Below are 15676 nucleotides of genomic sequence, written 5' to 3'. Positions count from 1 at the left end.
GCCTCATGGCTTCGTCTCCAGACCCAAGTGGCTTCTCCTGTCTTTTCTTTAGAAAAGAAAATCGTCCTCTGGATTTTCTCTGAAGCCCAGGCGGCCCACCCCGCCAGGACTCCCTCAGGGAAGGCCCTGTCCAGGCCTCTCGGGAAACAGCCCGCCCAGCCTTTGTTGTAATAGCTGCAGGAGGAGCCATATTTGCTTTCGGCAAAAGGCGGACGGGATCGGAAGGGCGGGGGACAACCAGGGACGGGCCGAGGCCTGCATTTTGCTCCTTGCTAGACCTTGACGAAGAGAAAGCCAGCCTTCTCCCAGCCACATCTCTGACTCACACGGCCTCCTAGGGCCCGTGTTTCCAGTTTCCCAATTTGCATGACGAGGAAGTCACCTCGAGTGTGGGTAACTGCTGCCCTACCGCTCGGATTTTTAACGTGCCCTTGGCCAAGAGCCTCGGGGAGCCAGCCCAGGGCCTCGGGAATCGCCCCGACGCCCCGGGGGCCTGGGGCGCTTTCCGTCGGCTCCGGGACCCGGGACGCCCTGGGCCCCGGATTCCGAGCTGGGCTTCCTGCCCTTCCGCACGTCTTCCCCACAGTTGCACCAAAGGCGCGGCCCAGCGCAAGGACGCCTCCGGCCCCACGCGCGGCGGGACACGCGCGGCCTCCCCCCGCAGCGCCGCCCTCCCCCAGGGCCCCAGGGGCGGGGCCGCGCGCCCACCGGAAGAGGCGGGGCCTGTCCCGGCGGGCGGGCGGCTTGATTGGCCCGAGCGGGCCTGACGCCCGATCCCACTATAAGTGCGGGGCCGCGGCCATCTGCGCCACAGTCTGCCGAGAGTCGCCGCGGTTTCCTGCTTCAACAGTGCTTGGACGGAACCCGGCGCTCGACCACCCTCCTCCGGCCGGCCGCCCAGAGCCAGCCCTCCGCCATCTCCTCACAGCGCCCTCGGACCGCCCCAAGGCTCCCGCCGCCGCTCCAGCGCCGCCACCGCCCGCCGCCGCCGCCTCTCCTCAGCCGCCGCCATGACGACCGCGTCCCCCTCGCAGGTGCGCCAGAACTACCACCAGGACTCGGAGGCCGCCATCAACCGCCAGATCAACCTGGAGCTCTACGCCTCCTATGTCTACCTGTCCATGGTGAGCGCGGGCGCGGCTTCTCCGGGCCGCGGGCGGCGGGGCGGGGCGGGGCGGGGCGGGGGTGTGGCTAACGGGCGGCCTCTCCCGCCTCCGCGCGCGCCCTGCAAGAAAATGGACGTTGCTCGAGGTCTCCCGGGACTTGCGCAGACCTTCTGGCGAGTTCGCCCTTTCCGAGTGTCCCCTGGCAGGGCCGCCTCTGCGCACCCCCTTTATATTTAAAGAGAGCCTGGTTTGCTGAAACCCTGGAGTCGGCCACGGTTGCGACCAGTACGATCCTGCAGCGAGGAAGGTGGTTTTGGCCTTTCCATCCCTTCCCCTGCGTCGATCACGTGATCCTGAGGTCGTCCTTTGGCTTGGGTAACAGGCGAAGTGGTCCAGCCCCCATCCTCTCCCCACCCCCACCGCCCCCCCCCCCCTTTCGGGTATGGCGGAGCCTGCTGGGTAATGGTGTCGGATGGCAACGGCCCGGAGGGGCGGGGGTGGTCTGGTGCTAAGTGGCTTATCTCCTGTAGGCTGACCACTCTCGAGCAGCCGTCGCCACCCCTCTGTTGTGCTTATCTCTGGGTCCCACTTGAATCGAAGCGCGGAAATCTCCCCTTGCGAGGACACAGTTGTCTTAGTCATCCCTCCTTTCGCCTGGATACTTAATTCCTTATCTTTTTGGTGCCTGAGAGTTGTGGCCCTCTAACTGAACCCGTGGTTTTCGGATAAAGTACACCGCCAGTAACTGGGCAAAGAATTTTTCCATGCGCCAATCAGTGGGCTCCGTTTTCCAAAATCCTGGTTTTGAGGCGAGGTGGTGGGAGTTTTACTTAGAATTGTCTTATGATTGTGCAAATTATCCAAGAATAGACATGTTCCAGATGCATTTGAAAACAGGCCTGGATTTCCATGACTGCCGTTCCGTTTGAGGAATACCTGAATACAGCAAGTGTCTAAAACTGAATCAGGTTTTTTGTGTTTTTGTTTTGTTTTCTGCTGGCAACATATTTGTATTCAGGGTTTTTGTTTTGCCTTTTTTTTTTTTTTTTTTTGGCTTTCTGCTGGCAATGTATCTGTATACATTAGCATTGCCCACAGCTCACCATCCCTAATGGGTTAATTTTAGAAATTTGTTTAGAAATTTCACAGGCTGCTGTAAGCTGACAAGTTCATGTTCTGACAGGGGTTAACCAGGGAGTAGAGAGAGAAGGCACTATTTGTACAGGGTAAATACTCCCAACACCCTCTCCAATCAAATTGGACGTTGGGCGGAAGAACTTTGCACTAATACAGAGCCTTAAGAAATTCCATGCTGGGGGCAATTCCATGATAGTCTAAAGGTTCCTTGTAGTAAACTTTCAATTTCAAGGACCAAAATAAAGACACGGTAATTACTGTTGTGTTCTTTGCAGGAACACAACCTGCCCCCAGTCTCCTTCAGCACAGATCCCTTTCTTGCTGTGCTTTGAGAAAGAAAGACTTAGGCCAGCAGGGTGCCTTTCTTGGGACTCCTTAGCATAACATTGATGTTCCCCTTTCAGTCTTACTATTTTGACCGTGATGATGTGGCTTTGAAGAACTTTGCCAAATACTTTCTTCACCAATCTCATGAGGAGAGGGAACATGCCGAGAAGCTGATGAAGCTGCAGAACCAGCGAGGTGGCCGAATCTTCCTTCAGGATATCAAGGTGAACGAAAGATCCTAGAGGTGCCGTGCCTCCTAAGTAAGCTACGTGGCAGTCCTCGGGTGTCAGGAATCACTCGGAAGCTAGCAGTTGCCCTGATGAAATGAGGCGACTTCGGGGTTTTGGGCTTTTTTTAGGCTTAACCATCTAAGCTAAAGGAGGCAAAGAGTAGTGGGCGAGGGTGTTAAGTTGGAAGCCATTGCGGGAGAAACTTGGATGTCCCTTGTGAAGCGCGCGTTAGAGGTGCTTGCTGACTCGTGGGCTGGTAGAGGCTGCAGGTGCGTTGACCTGACCCCCTCTCGTTCAGAAACCAGACCGTGACGATTGGGAGAACGGGCTGAACGCAATGGAGTGTGCGTTACACTTGGAAAAGAGTGTGAATCAGTCACTACTGGAACTGCACAAACTGGCCACTGACAAAAACGACCCCCATGTGAGTACTGACAGCCGGGGAGCCCAGGGAGGGAACCGTTTGCCTCTCCTGGGAAAGCTTACCGCTAACATTCTTCCCCATGTCTGTTTTCTAGTTGTGCGACTTCATTGAGACGCATTACCTGAATGAGCAGGTGAAATCCATCAAAGAACTGGGTGACCACGTAACCAACCTGCGCAAGATGGGGGCTCCCGAATCTGGCATGGCAGAGTATCTCTTTGACAAGCACACCTTGGGAAACAGTGATAACGAGAGCTAAGCCTTAGGCTGTCTTCCCATCGCCACACGGGTGACTTCCCTGGTCACCGAGGCAGTGCATGCGTGTTGGGGTTACCTTTCCCTTTTCTAGAAGTTGTACCAAAACATCTACTTAACTTCTTTCATTTGTACCATTCCTTCAAATAAAGTAATTTGGTACCCAGCTGTTGTCTTTTGAGTAGTTGAGATGGGCTAGAAATGGATCTAGGTCCTCTTTGCAAAATCTGTGAGTGCTGCAGTTCAACCACGGTAGCCAAATGAAATGCCTGGGAGGATTTGTATTTATTCAACTCTTTAGTTTGGAAAAGATGTCAAGGTTGGGGGTGTGGAATTCAGACAGGACGTAAGGACTCCGGATGCTGAATTTGATGTTTTGAATTACATGTTTCCGGTGATTCGGTCTAGCTTTCACAATTGTTATGTACAAAAGGCACTTAAAGGCTTAAGTAGTCCCGAAACTACTGATTTTGTTACCCATTAAGCCAACCATTTAATTCAGGCTGTCATACGAACGTATGCTTCAGTGTGGACAGCTATATGGCTATGACTGGATCAGTGTCCCGCTGGTGTACATGCAGGTAGGACCAGGCCGGCGAAGCGTCCCTCTCGGGGAAACAGACTAAGAGTGTGCTTCATCCCTAGAGAAAATTGGAGAAAGTTAACGTGAGTACAGAAGCTCTCCACTTCAGTGTTAAAACTAGTTGTGTAGTGCGGCAAAGGTTGGGACATCTAAACTACAAAACATCAGTAGTGTCAGGAGACCACAGAACCATCTCCTTGCTAACGACTACATTCATGTCCCTTCCCAAACAAGCCACGGTGATTCGTAAGTTTCTGTCTGGCTAGAAACAAAACCGATGGTAGCCCTTTTCGGGCTTTTAATCACAAAGTGTGCTTTCTGACCCAGAAGTTAACTGCTTGAGAATCTAGAAATAGGAAGTTACACTTCCCACATCATGATTGGGGGTGGGGTAGGGTGGGTCTAATGGGTGAAATCCTGAATGTAGGGAAACACTAGGGTTTTGACAGCTTTGGATGGACCCCCGAGGCAGCATGAAGAGCACACTGAAGTTCAGAAGTCCTGATGAGTTCCCCAAAGCAGTAAGATACCCCAAGGGACCTGGCCACCCTCACCTTGACCATCTACCAGTTCCCAGGGGTGTAATACTTCCCAGGATCACTGAAGGGTTGTGGGGGAGTGTTCATATGCGGTCACCCAGCTGAGGCTGGGTAGTGAGTGGAGTTCTTTGGTTACAGCCTAGAGTCCCTAGCTCTGCCTCATGGTTTTGGGTCTGCTCCTCCAAAAGTGAGCTCCAGGGATAACATGCCCACCTAAGCCTGGGCCTGGTAGCCCCCAGGCATCGTTCCAGTCAGTGCAACCTCTGCTTCCTTCACCTGGGACCCAGGGGACTCTTCCTGGTGGTATCGGGCTCTTGGGGGAAATGAGCAAAAGCCCTCAGCACTTAACTAGGGCCCTTGCTGAGGTGGCCAGGTGTGTGCCCCAAGGCAATGCAAGGTGTGAGTCCAGCATGCTCTGGCAGTGAGGGAACCGTAGGAAAAATGGTGGAAGGAAGGGTAGGCTCCCAGCAAGGGAAGCTGGTGGGGCTTCCCCCCATGTGGGTGGGAGTGTGGGGAGGGGAGGAGGTGAAGTGACCTGGCTAAGGTAGAGAACAGACCTGTCTTCCAAGGCCCAGTAGGGATCTCCGTGACTTCTGAGTATTATCTCTATGTTGCTTGACTGGTCCAAATGTGATTCTCTGAGATGATGTTCCGAGGTCTCCGACACGTCGGTCAGGTTAAACTCCACGGTTTTCTTCTTCATGTGACCCGATTGTGGGTTCTCCGTTGAGGACCCGATGCCATCTGAGAGCAGTTCAAAACTGTTCTCTCTGTCAGGAGTCACAGGCTGTAGGCTTTGGTCTTTGACAGCGCTGTCTGTGCCTGAGACTCTGCGAAGGCCGGAGGGTGCTGACTTTCCAGGTGGGAAGACCATAGGGGTGTGGCTGAGGGGCGTCTGGGGGGCACTGTGGTAGCCTGACCTCCCGTATAGTGCAGCAGTCTCGAAAACATCATCCTCCTCCTCAATCTTCCAAGGCTTGCCGCCTTCCTGGTTCCTAGGGTGCTGTCTGGCACTCCCGAGTTTCTTGGGCTGGCCCTCTTGGAGAAGGCCTTCTTTCTTGGGTCGCAGTAGTTTGGTCTTTGAGTTTGTCCTGGGGGGATGGTGGTCGTGGGACTGTAGCCCTAGGAAGCGGCCAATGATGCCAGTTTGAGGGTCCTCCTCCTCTTCTGGATTTGCCTGAAACCCCATGTCTTCTTTATGCAGACTGTAAAGGAGACTCGGCTGAGCAGCGGACAAGGACCAAAGCCTGACTTGACTTCTCCTTCACCCCCTCTTTTCCCTCTCTATGGCCCAAAGCCAAAGACACACAGTGTTTCTCACTATGCCTGGACTCACCTCTCTCCCGACCCATCCTCTACTGCCCTATGAATCCTTCCAGGCCCGGCTCCCCTCACTGTTGTGTGCCTCCCTCTTGCCCGTGTTGACTAACCCTTCCTTGCCCCCCGCCCCCCCCAGCCTGGCACTTGAGGGCTCTGTCTTCATCTCCATCTTCTCGTGAGCATCCCTCACTCCAGGCGAGCAGAATACTGCTCCCCAGGTCTGGTCAGTCACATGAGGCCCAGGAGTGACTCTGGGCAGGCTGGGGGTTTGCGGTTGTTAACTGCGGAGCAGCATATCCACAAAGAAGTCTGGCTTTCTGGAAGCCCAAGGCCTTTGCTCTGCAGGGAAGAGCCCGCCTATCCCAGAGTGTGGCCTGCCCTCGCTCGTGTCCACATTCTCCCCATGCTTCAAGGCCCAGCTCCGGGTCCAGCTGGAGGCCACCTCCCAGGCCAAAGGCGGTCTCTTGTTCTATGTTCCGTCTCCCCCAGGCACCTGGTACTTTGCACCTTGTATCCAGAGTTGGGGCCTTGGGTTTGAGTCCCCTCACTGAATTGTGTGTTCCTTGCAGACAAGGTCTATGTATTACTGTTCTCTGTCCTCCACCCAACCTTCAGCTGCCAGAGTACAGACCACATGGAATTCAAAAGCAACTTCCAGAAATGTTTCTGACCCGAGCAAGCCTCCAGCCTTCATGTGATCGCTTTTTCAAACCTTCCTCACACCTACTAGAGACTCGCTAATTCTAATTATGGCTTAAGAGAATATTTGGTTTTTATTTTTATGTTATTTATTAATTAATCAATTTATTTGTTTATTAACATTTATTTTTGAGAGAGCACGAGCAGGGAAGGGGCAGAGAGGGAGAGGGAGACACAGAATCCGAAGCGGGCTCCAAGGCTCCGAGCCGTCAGCACAGAGCCCGACGCGGGGCTCGAACTCGCAAACCGCGAGATCATGACCTGAACTGAAGTCAGATGCTTAACTGACTGAGCCCCCCAGACGCCCCAGATAATATGGTTTTTAAAAGCCAATAGTGCTGGGGCACCTGGGTGGCTCAGCTGGTTAAGCACCCGACTTCATCTCAGGTCACGATACCACGGTTTGGGAGTTCGAGCCCCGCATCGGGGGTCCACCATCTGTCCATCTGTGCAGAGCCTGCTTGGGATTCTCTCTCTCTCTCTCTCTCTCTCTCTCTCTCTCTCTCTGCCCCTGTCTCGCTTGTGCTTCCTCTTTCTCTCTCTCAAAAATAAATAAACTTTAAAAAGCCTCTCGAAGAAAAAAAAAATAGACAACAATGCTTAATACTGTGGAAGAAAATCTTGATGGTATGGATCCTGACATGCAGGTGACTCTATAAAGTCCTCCCCACTCTCATACTGGGGACAGAGGGCTGTCTGGGATGGCCCTTCAGCCCGCTGTGACCCTGCTGCAGCTTAGAAGGGATTCGGACGGAATCAGGGAATCAGGACCCATGGTCAGGGAAGTCTGGCTTCCTGAAGTTACCTGTGGTGACCCAGCGTCTTGCTGGGGACATGCTTGCCGTCCTTCCCCTCACTTCCTCCCCCTCCCCGCTTTCACTCCCCGTCCAAACACCCTGGCTTATCAGGAAACGTAGTTCCAGACCAGAGCTGGGAACCAGGCTCTGACATCCCAACTGCATCACTGATCACTGACTGCCCTTGAGTAAGTGCCTTCTTTTCTCAGGACCTGTTTCCAGCTCTGGACGTGGGGGGCTTAGACTGGCTGTACCTACAATCCCTTACGGCTTTAGGAATTACTAAACAGTACAAGGTAAGGATGTGGGGATAGAAGCAGACACACCTGGTCCACGTGTATCACTTGCTAACTATGTGACCTTGGGCTGGACAACCCACTTAACCTCTCTGAACTTGGACTTAATCACCTGAAAACTGGAGGTACCAAACCATTGGGAGGAAAAAGAGAGTTTATACAAAGAGCTTAGCAGAATTCCCAGCACTTAGCACATATCCGATATGTATTAACCAGCGCTATTCTAAGTTTTCAGGGAGGCCCTTGCACTTGGGCTTTTCGACTCACCAAAGTGGTCCCGGGCACTGCTCACCTGATGTTGAAGGTAGAGCCTAAAAAGGAGGGTCGACGATACTGGGCGGAAGCAGCTGTATAGGGGGGTTGTGGTTCTGGATCATTCCAGTACATATCCCGCTCCATTGGGGGCAGGTCCTGGTGCATCTCGTCCACAGCCAACAGGGACACCTGGTTGCCAGGCACAGAAGGAAAATCCAGCAGAAAGGTCAGCCCAAGCAGGACCTTGAATTTGCTAGATGACTTGGAGAGGTCACTTCCCTCTCTCTGGGCCTCAGTTTCCCTACTTGTGAAATGGAGAGACTGATGCCCGTCTGCAGCCTCAGAAGTTGGGGTGAGAATCCTGTGAATGAATGGTTGGCTGGGAGGGGGCAGTTCACGGTGAGGCCTTCCTGCAGACCTGTGGGGTCCCCTCCCTGGCCCTTTCAGGGAAGGACCACAGGATAGGCGCCCCCTCTCCCCAAATACCTGCAGGCTCCTGTCGACAATCCAGTTGGTCTCAAAGTCATCATCATCCTCTCCAAATGGGTTGATGAGCTGCTCTGCCACCTTGGGGAGAGGTGAGGCTCTGGAAATCCTCAGGTAGATTCCCTGCAGCCTGCTCCCTGGCCTTAAACTTTCAGCTCCTTCTAGTTCCACACCCCCCTCGATGCCTGGCCTCCCTAACCACCATCTCCAAAGCCAGTATGTCCTTCCCTTTAGGGAAGCTCTTCAGGGAAGAGCTGTCCTTCATTGTGTCACTCAGTACCAGTCATCACTGGTACCTCCCAAACCTATATGCTCCCCGGAGTTCCAGAATTCTGTGCGTTCGTTCATTTACTCATTCCAGTCTTCAAACACTCATTTATTCATTGTTTTCAATGCAACAGAGACGTTGAGGCTGTGATCAAATAAAGGGTGGCCCAGGCAGGATGAATCCTGGCAGTAACCTGTGAAGTCCCCTGACAAAGCCCCGCAGTAGGGGTGAGCTGCACTAAGGGTTCAAGGGACATCCCGTAAGCCGCTGGGGAATTTCAACCAGAAAAATGGGTGTGATCTGGTTTGAAGCGAAGATGACTGAGGGGCTGAGGGTGTGGATGGGGAAGGAATAGCTGTGTGTGTGTGTGTGTGTGTGTGTGTGTGTGTGTGCGCGCGCGCGCGCAAACCATGCACAGGAGGGAGGGAGGAGGCAACGTGCCATCACCACCGCTACCAAAAAATAAAGGAAAAAAAGGAAGAGACAGAGGGTGGGTGAGAAATGGAGGAAAGATCTGGGGCGCCTGGGTGGCTCACTCGGTTGAGTGTCTGACTCAGGTTATGATCTCGCGGTCCGTGGGTTCGAGCCCCGCGTTGGGCTCTGTGCTGACAGCTCAGAGTCTGGAGCCTGCTTTGCATTCTGTGCCCCTGCCTCTCTCTGCCCCTCCCCCACTCATGCTCTGTCTTGCTCTGTCTCTCAAAAATAAATGTTAAAAAATTAAAAAAAAAAAAAGGGAGGAAAGATAAAGAGATGGAGAGGAAATGGTGCTGTTCAGAACTCCTGTTACGGACAGCTCCGGATGTAGTGGGAGGAAAACCTGGAAAAGCCACTTGGGGTGGGGATGAGACACCTTCCCCCATCCCGCCCTGGATAGATTTCTTGAGTAAGGAGAGGTGGTGCTAATCTGCCTTGAAAGGATGGGGGCTAGGATAGCCGGCTATGTCCTAGGCCTCGGGTGAAGCACTGGGATCAGACACAGGCCTCTGGCGAGTCCCGCTCTTCTCTGGGTCTCGGTTTCTTCCTATGTTAAGACACAGGGAAGGAGGAGACCAGAGGGTGGTGGGCGGGGCTGAGCAGCCCACTTTCCACATTTGAGACTCTCCTTTCCTGGCTGAGCATGGACCTCCTGGCCGTGACCTCACCCGGTCTTGTGAGGCAGAGAATCTCACCTTCAGCCAGCCAGCATAGAAAAAGAACTGCAGGAACGTGAAAACGGGCACAACGAGGTCCAGCTCATGGCCAGGATAGGCCTTGGCCGGGTTCAGAAACTGCCGCCCGATCAAGCAAGCCAGGAAGAAGCTGTAAACCGCCACGGTCACCACCTGGGAGGAAAGGGAGGTGGCAGCAGAAATGAGCTGGGGGAGGCCCTGAAGTCAGGAAGCTCCCTAGGCTGGGAGAACGAGACCTTGCTCTGACTTGTGCAGTCCAGTGACTCTGGGTCTCTGTGATCTCTAAAACGGGGATGACAAACTGAGGGTCGATGGGGGGTGGGAGGGAGGGGGGGGTGGGTGATGGGCATTGAGGAGGGCACCTGTTGGGATGAGCACTGGGCGTTGTATGGAAACCAATCTGACAATAAATTTCGTATAAAAAAATAGATAAAAAATAAAATAAAATAAAATAAAATAAAATAAAATAAAATAAAATAAAATAGGGATGATCACACTGCCTCTGCTGGGCTGAACCAGGCAGGAGCCTGGACTCTTCCAACTTGGCACTGGAGAGGACCCGCAAAGTCCAGATCTAACTCCCAGGGGAGCCTCTTAGCCCCTACGTGAGCCCTTCCTATGACAGGCTGTTTCTCCAAGTCCTGCCAGCACCCCCTACCTCGTTTCCCAAATGGGCAGCTTCACTGGCCTAGTCCTCACCTGTGTGTACACCAGTGGGATACTGATCCAGTCATAGGCAAACAGGAGTCCACACTGAGTACGCAAGACGTTCATCTCCTGGGGAGCAGGAGGGAGGGTTGGGGTTCTGACCACCGTGTGCTCTCCCAAGCTCAAGCCCTCATGGTCCAGCCCCTGGCTGTGTGGTCATGGGCAGCTCCCTTAACCTCTTTGTGCCTCAGTCTCCTCATCTATCAAAAAGGAACCAGGATCTCCAGGGCTCACTCTAGAGAGGAAGTGGGAAGGGAACCGGGGGCAAGGGGCCACGGTGGGTTGTGGAATGCTGTTGGACAAAATCCTACCATCTCAAGGCAGGTTCTGGGAAGACCCGCAAGCCTCCTCTTTGTAGGAAACTTTGTGCAACCTCGGGCACAACCGTCCCCACTCTGCAACAGCCCCATCTGTGTCGGGAAGCTCACGTTCAACAGGCTCTGGAGCAGGACAGGGTCCCGGATTCGACCTCCGATCCACGCCTTCATTGACAGGTTGGCAAACCACACCCAGGGCACCCAGAACGTGTTGTGCGGCAAGCTCAGCTTTTCTAAGTGCTTGCGTTCCGCGGGGGTCATAAAGCCTGCGGGGTGGAGTTAAGAAGGCAGCGCGTGGGGGAACCTGCAGAAGGGACGGGCTGGCAGGGGTGGCTAGGCCAGGCCTTGCCGAAGCCCAGGATTTAGGGCCAAGTTCATTGGGACCTCTGAGCTTCTTTGCCATCCTCTTTCAACAAATAATTACTGAGTGCCTACTATGTGCTGTTCTGGCCTGAGCGCGTGAGAAGTGTCTGTCTTCTTAATGAGGACCAGCTCAGGTAAGGGCCAGGGAAGGTCAGAGACTGAAAACCCGCAGAGCTGGACGGGGAAGGACAGAGGCAGGCAGACCGGTACTTTCTTGCCGATTCCCAAAGCCCCACTCCGGGCCCTCAGTCCCCACTCTTCTCTCATCCCTCAAGGGTCCTTAGCCATATCTCAAAACCCTCCCCTCGCGTGGTTCCCCGGGCCTCGCCCCACCCACCTTCGCGCACCTGACTCCGCCCCGCCCAATTCGACCCAGGGGTCGACCCCATCCCCACCCAATCATCAGCAGGCAGGCCTCTGGCTCCACCCACCGGCCCTGCCCCCGCCCCGCCGCCCCCGCCCACCTGCTTTCACCAGATGCTGGGAACTGGGAAAGCGCTTGTAGACTGCGGCGCTGACGCTGCGCAGGATCAGTACGTTGCCCAGGTTGGCGTAGCGGATGAGCGTGCGCCGCAGCAGCCGGCCTTGCTCGTCCTTGCCCTCCACCAAGCCCGACACCAGGTTCATAAGGCGATCGGGCCATGGCAGGTTCTCGTACTGGTTCCACCAGCGGGTCACGACCAGCGTCACGTAGAAGCCTGGGCAGGAGAAGGGGGAGGGGGGCGAGGCGAGGGCCCAGGCTGCGGCCAGAGCCAAACAAGGGCGACGCCTGGTTTCTCCATCTTTGTGATGGGAGCGGGGCCCAGCCCCAACCCTCCTGGAAGGCACTCAGCAGGGGAAGACCATCGCCGCAGAAAGGCACAAGAGCCCCAAGCTCTTGCTTCCAGAGGCCCCCCGCTTAACCCAGAAATCTGCCAGACCCCTCCCCTCCTGCACAGAGGCTCCAGGGACCCTGTCAGGGCTGCCCTCAGAAACTGGGGTCTTGAGTGCCAACAGCAGGACGTCCTTCCTAATGTCTAACTTCATTCCGTCTGGGGGCAGTCCCCCCATTTCTGTGAACTGCCAAGAGGCACTGACATTCCAGTGGCCTTCACCAGCTAGTTCCTCGTAGTGTCCCTGTCTGGAGCCTGGAGCAGCCCCTGGGACCCCGACGTTCAGAAGGGGGAGCTCACCCAGCACGAAGGAAATGGGGATGAGCTGGATGTAGCTGTCGCAATACAGAGTCAGTTTCTCAAACATCACCTGCTGTTCCTCCGTGAGGGCCATCCTGGGGGGGAGGGGGATGTGTAGACATGGCTGAGACAGGTACCACGTCCATCCAGGCCTAGGGTAGGAATGTGACTGCCGCTTTGCTCCCCCACCCTTCCCTGCCCCTTTCACTGGCCCAACCCGTCCTTCTCTGGCAACCCCAAGCCCCAAGGGGGCCTCTGCTCCATGGCTGGAAGAGGCCCCCTCAGGAGGTTTTCTGTGGGCTATAGGAAGGTCTCGCCAGGAGTCAGTTTCAGGCACCACTGACCCCCTTTTAAAGGATCCCAAGCAGGTTCAAATAGCATTTGGTGTTTAAAAAGCATATGAGGCGCCCGGGTGGCTCAGTCGGTTGGGCGGCTGACTTCCGTTCGCGTCAGGATCTCACAGTCCGTGGGTTCGAGCCCCACATCAGGCTCGGTGCTGACAGCTCAGAGCCTGGAGCCTGCCTCGGATTCTGTGTCTCCCTCTCTCTCTCTGCCCCTCCCCCTCTTGTGTGCGTGCGTGTGCGTGCTCTCTCAAAAATAAATAAACATTAAAAAAATATTTTTAATAAAAATATGTATGGGGGGGGAGGGTTGAATAGGTGAAGCCGGGAGGACTTTTAGGGCAGTGAAACTACTGAGTATGATACTAAAATGATGAATACATATCATTACGCATCTGTCCAAACCCACAGAATGCACAACACCGAGCGTGGACCTTGGTGTATAGTATGAACTTTGGGTGACAATGATGTGACCGTGTGGGTTCATCCATTACAACGCATAGGCCACTTTGCCGTGGGACGTTGATAGTGGGGGAGGCTGTGTGTGTTCGAGGGAGCATATGGAAACTCTCTACCTCCCGTTCAATTTTGCTATCAACTTAAAACTCTCAGAAATGAACTCTAATTTTTCTTAAAAAAGGATCTTGATGGCCTAGTAGCAACCAAAGAAAATCAATGTGCTTTGTTATTGGCATTGTAATTGCGAATCCAAGAACTTTCCCTATGTAAGAGCCCTTCAATCCATTTCGGTCATAAGTGCTTTTCTCCATTCAAAATGCTTTCGTATATTCTGTGATTGTATCTGTCCTATATTTTATTGTTTAAATAAACATGTTTATTGGAGGGGGGGAAAAGTATGGTCTGGGATTGAGCTTGTGTGGGACTCAGGAAAACAGGCTGGCTGAGTGGGACCAGGTAAGGCCTGGGTTCCCGGGCCTGTCCCCGAGTTGGGAGAAAGATACTCCTGGCCTGCCGTGAGCTGCCCTCCCAGTCTGACTCCTTTTATGTCCTCCCAGCCCCCAGCCCCCAGCCCCCAGCCCCCAGGGCTTGGCTAGGAGCTCAGGTCAGCCTTATAGGACTCTGGTCCTGTAAGAGCGTCCCCCTAGTTGTTCCAAGCCCCAGCCGCGCCCCTCCCAGGCCCCACCCCAGCCTGTCCCCCTGCACCTGTAAATGAAACGGATGATGTAGTAGCTGAGCAAGAAGATGAGGAACTCGCCATAGATCAGCTTGTAGATGCTGCCGCGCCAGCACAGGAGCAGGCGGGAGAAGGAGCCTAAGCGGGCATTAGCCACTTGGCTTGAGTAGGTGACGGTCATGACTGAGCACGGGGGGGCACGCTAGTAGACAGACAGGGAGGGACACCGATGAGGGCCTGGCAGGGAGCAGGGGGCTTGGTCAGAGCTTGTCTGGGCGTCATGAGTGATCTTAGCCAGGACTCCTCCCTGCTCTGGGCCTCAGCTTTCCTGTCTGGACACTGGGAGGGGGATGAGGTGGCCTCAAAGGCCCTTTTGGCTCTTCTTGACTGTGGGACATGGGAAGCCAGGGAAGTGAGCCCAGAGCTGCCCACAGCCTTGGCAGAGAAGACACAGATAGGTCTGTGCCCTTAAGTTGTCTGACAGAGGTAATGACAACAGCAATAGCAAAGCCCACACATTGGGCTTGGTCCCCCGAGCCCATCTTGTTCACTAGCTCCCCAAGCACCCTCAGCCACTTTGGACCAAGACTGGTGAGGGGCCTCGTCGGTCTTGTCCACTTCCCTGTCCCCACTGCCCAGAACAGAGTCTGGCTGGTAGAGATGCTCAAATAATGTTTACTGATCAGTGACCCCAGGGCCTTTCCACTTGCTAATCGAGATGCTCAAATAATGTTTACTGATCAGTGACCCCAGGGCCTTTCCACTTGCTAATCGAGATGCTCAAATAATGTTTACTGATCAGTGACCCCAGGGCCTTTCCATTTGCTAATCCTTGTGCCTGGAGGATGCTCTTCCTAATCTGTGTGGCTCATTCCCACTTCGGGTCGTCTGCTCAGAAAGGATGCAGCCAACTACTCTACCTGGAGATAGCCTCCCAGTGCCACTGGTTCTCTGTCCCCTCATCTTATCGATTTTTCTCCATAGCATTTCTCTTGTTATACTTGAATTGGCTGTCTGCCTATTCCCGCCTTAGAATGGGAGCTCCCACTGTGTTCTCATAGCAGGTGCTCAGGAAAAACTTCCCGAAGCAATGGCTGCCACCTGCCCTCCCCCTACTCGCTCTGATGCAGCTGGGGTGGCTGTCTTTGTGCCTTGTGCACACCAAACTCATTCCCACCTCCCACCTCAGAGACTTTGCACACACACACACACACACACACACACACACTGGTGCCCCCCCACCCCCCCCCCACCCCCGCCACGCGCACATGTGCTGCCCATGTGTCCGCATCCCCCACACTGTTGCAAGGACAGCCATCTACCCCAGGGGCCCTCAAAGCCCCGGCCCCACCTGCCTGGGCCAACCGCTACTCACAGGAGGAGCTCCAGTCCTCTCAGGGAATCCCACGACATTTCTGGCCACTGGACCGACGGGACTCTTGGGGGTCCTGCGGCCAGTGACCCTGCCCATGCGTGTGTTAGGCGGTCACTTGACTGCCTAATCCAGGGCCTCCACAAAGGAGCCCTTGTTTTGGCCCCTCCTCATAATCTGCCCATTAGCAGCCAGCACAGCCTGGCCAGGGCCCCTCTAATTCCTTCCTGGGGGCTGTGGGGGCTGAGACCAGGGCTAGAATTTGGGGCAATTCCCTTCCACCATGGGCCCAATCCCGCCATTTTCTCTGGCCCCTCAAATCCAGAGACTGAAGGATCTGTTTCTGACGGCTGAGGTCTTGCAGGGAGAGCTGTCGG

General features: G+C 54.6%; 2 protein-coding genes across 2 annotated transcripts; one reads left to right on the top strand and one right to left on the bottom strand.

Moving 5' to 3' along the window:
* Positions 1–800: 800 nt before the first annotated feature.
* Positions 801–3645, top strand: FTH1 (ferritin heavy chain 1). Its single transcript, XM_042958542.1, has 4 exons — positions 801–1124; positions 2648–2794; positions 3099–3224; positions 3319–3645. Exons 1-4 carry the CDS (start codon positions 1011–1013, stop codon positions 3481–3483), a joined length of 552 nt encoding a protein of 183 aa, XP_042814476.1. The 5' UTR covers positions 801–1010; the 3' UTR covers positions 3484–3645.
* On the bottom strand, positions 3552–14109 carry BEST1 (bestrophin 1). The gene is made up of 10 exons (XM_007091983.3): positions 13957–14109; positions 12452–12546; positions 11744–11977; positions 11028–11182; positions 10591–10668; positions 9892–10044; positions 8455–8535; positions 8006–8157; positions 5159–5806; positions 3552–4120 (listed from the first exon to the last, which is right to left on the bottom strand). The coding sequence occupies exons 1-10, from the start codon at positions 14106–14108 to the stop codon at positions 4102–4104; spliced, it is 1767 nt and encodes a 588-aa protein (XP_007092045.1). The 5' UTR covers position 14109; the 3' UTR covers positions 3552–4101.
* Between the last annotated feature and the right edge of the window lie 1567 nt (positions 14110–15676).

The sequence above is a fragment of the Panthera tigris genome, chromosome D1 (assembly GCF_018350195.1).
Source record: "Panthera tigris isolate Pti1 chromosome D1, P.tigris_Pti1_mat1.1, whole genome shotgun sequence".
Lineage (NCBI taxonomy): Eukaryota > Metazoa > Chordata > Mammalia > Carnivora > Felidae > Panthera > Panthera tigris.
This window is presented reverse-complemented; position numbering and strand designations above follow the sequence as displayed.

Coding starts and splice junctions, on each gene's coding strand:
- BEST1 (XM_007091983.3), bottom strand. CDS start 14,108: ATGACCGTCACCTACTCAAGCCAAGTGGCTAATGCCCGCTTAGGCTCC. Junction 10,669..11,027: donor TGCTCCAGAGCCTGTTGAAC/GTGAGCTTCCCG, acceptor CCTGCTCCCCAG/GAGATGAACGTCTTGCGTAC. Junction 8,536..9,891: donor TCTATGCTGGCTGGCTGAAG/GTGAGATTCTCT, acceptor CCTCTCCCCAAG/GTGGCAGAGCAGCTCATCAA.
- FTH1 (XM_042958542.1), top strand. CDS start 1,011: ATGACGACCGCGTCCCCCTCGCAGGTGCGCCAGAACTACCACCAGGAC. Junction 1,125..2,647: donor CCTATGTCTACCTGTCCATG/GTGAGCGCGGGC, acceptor TTCCCCTTTCAG/TCTTACTATTTTGACCGTGA. Junction 2,795..3,098: donor TCTTCCTTCAGGATATCAAG/GTGAACGAAAGA, acceptor CCTCTCGTTCAG/AAACCAGACCGTGACGATTG.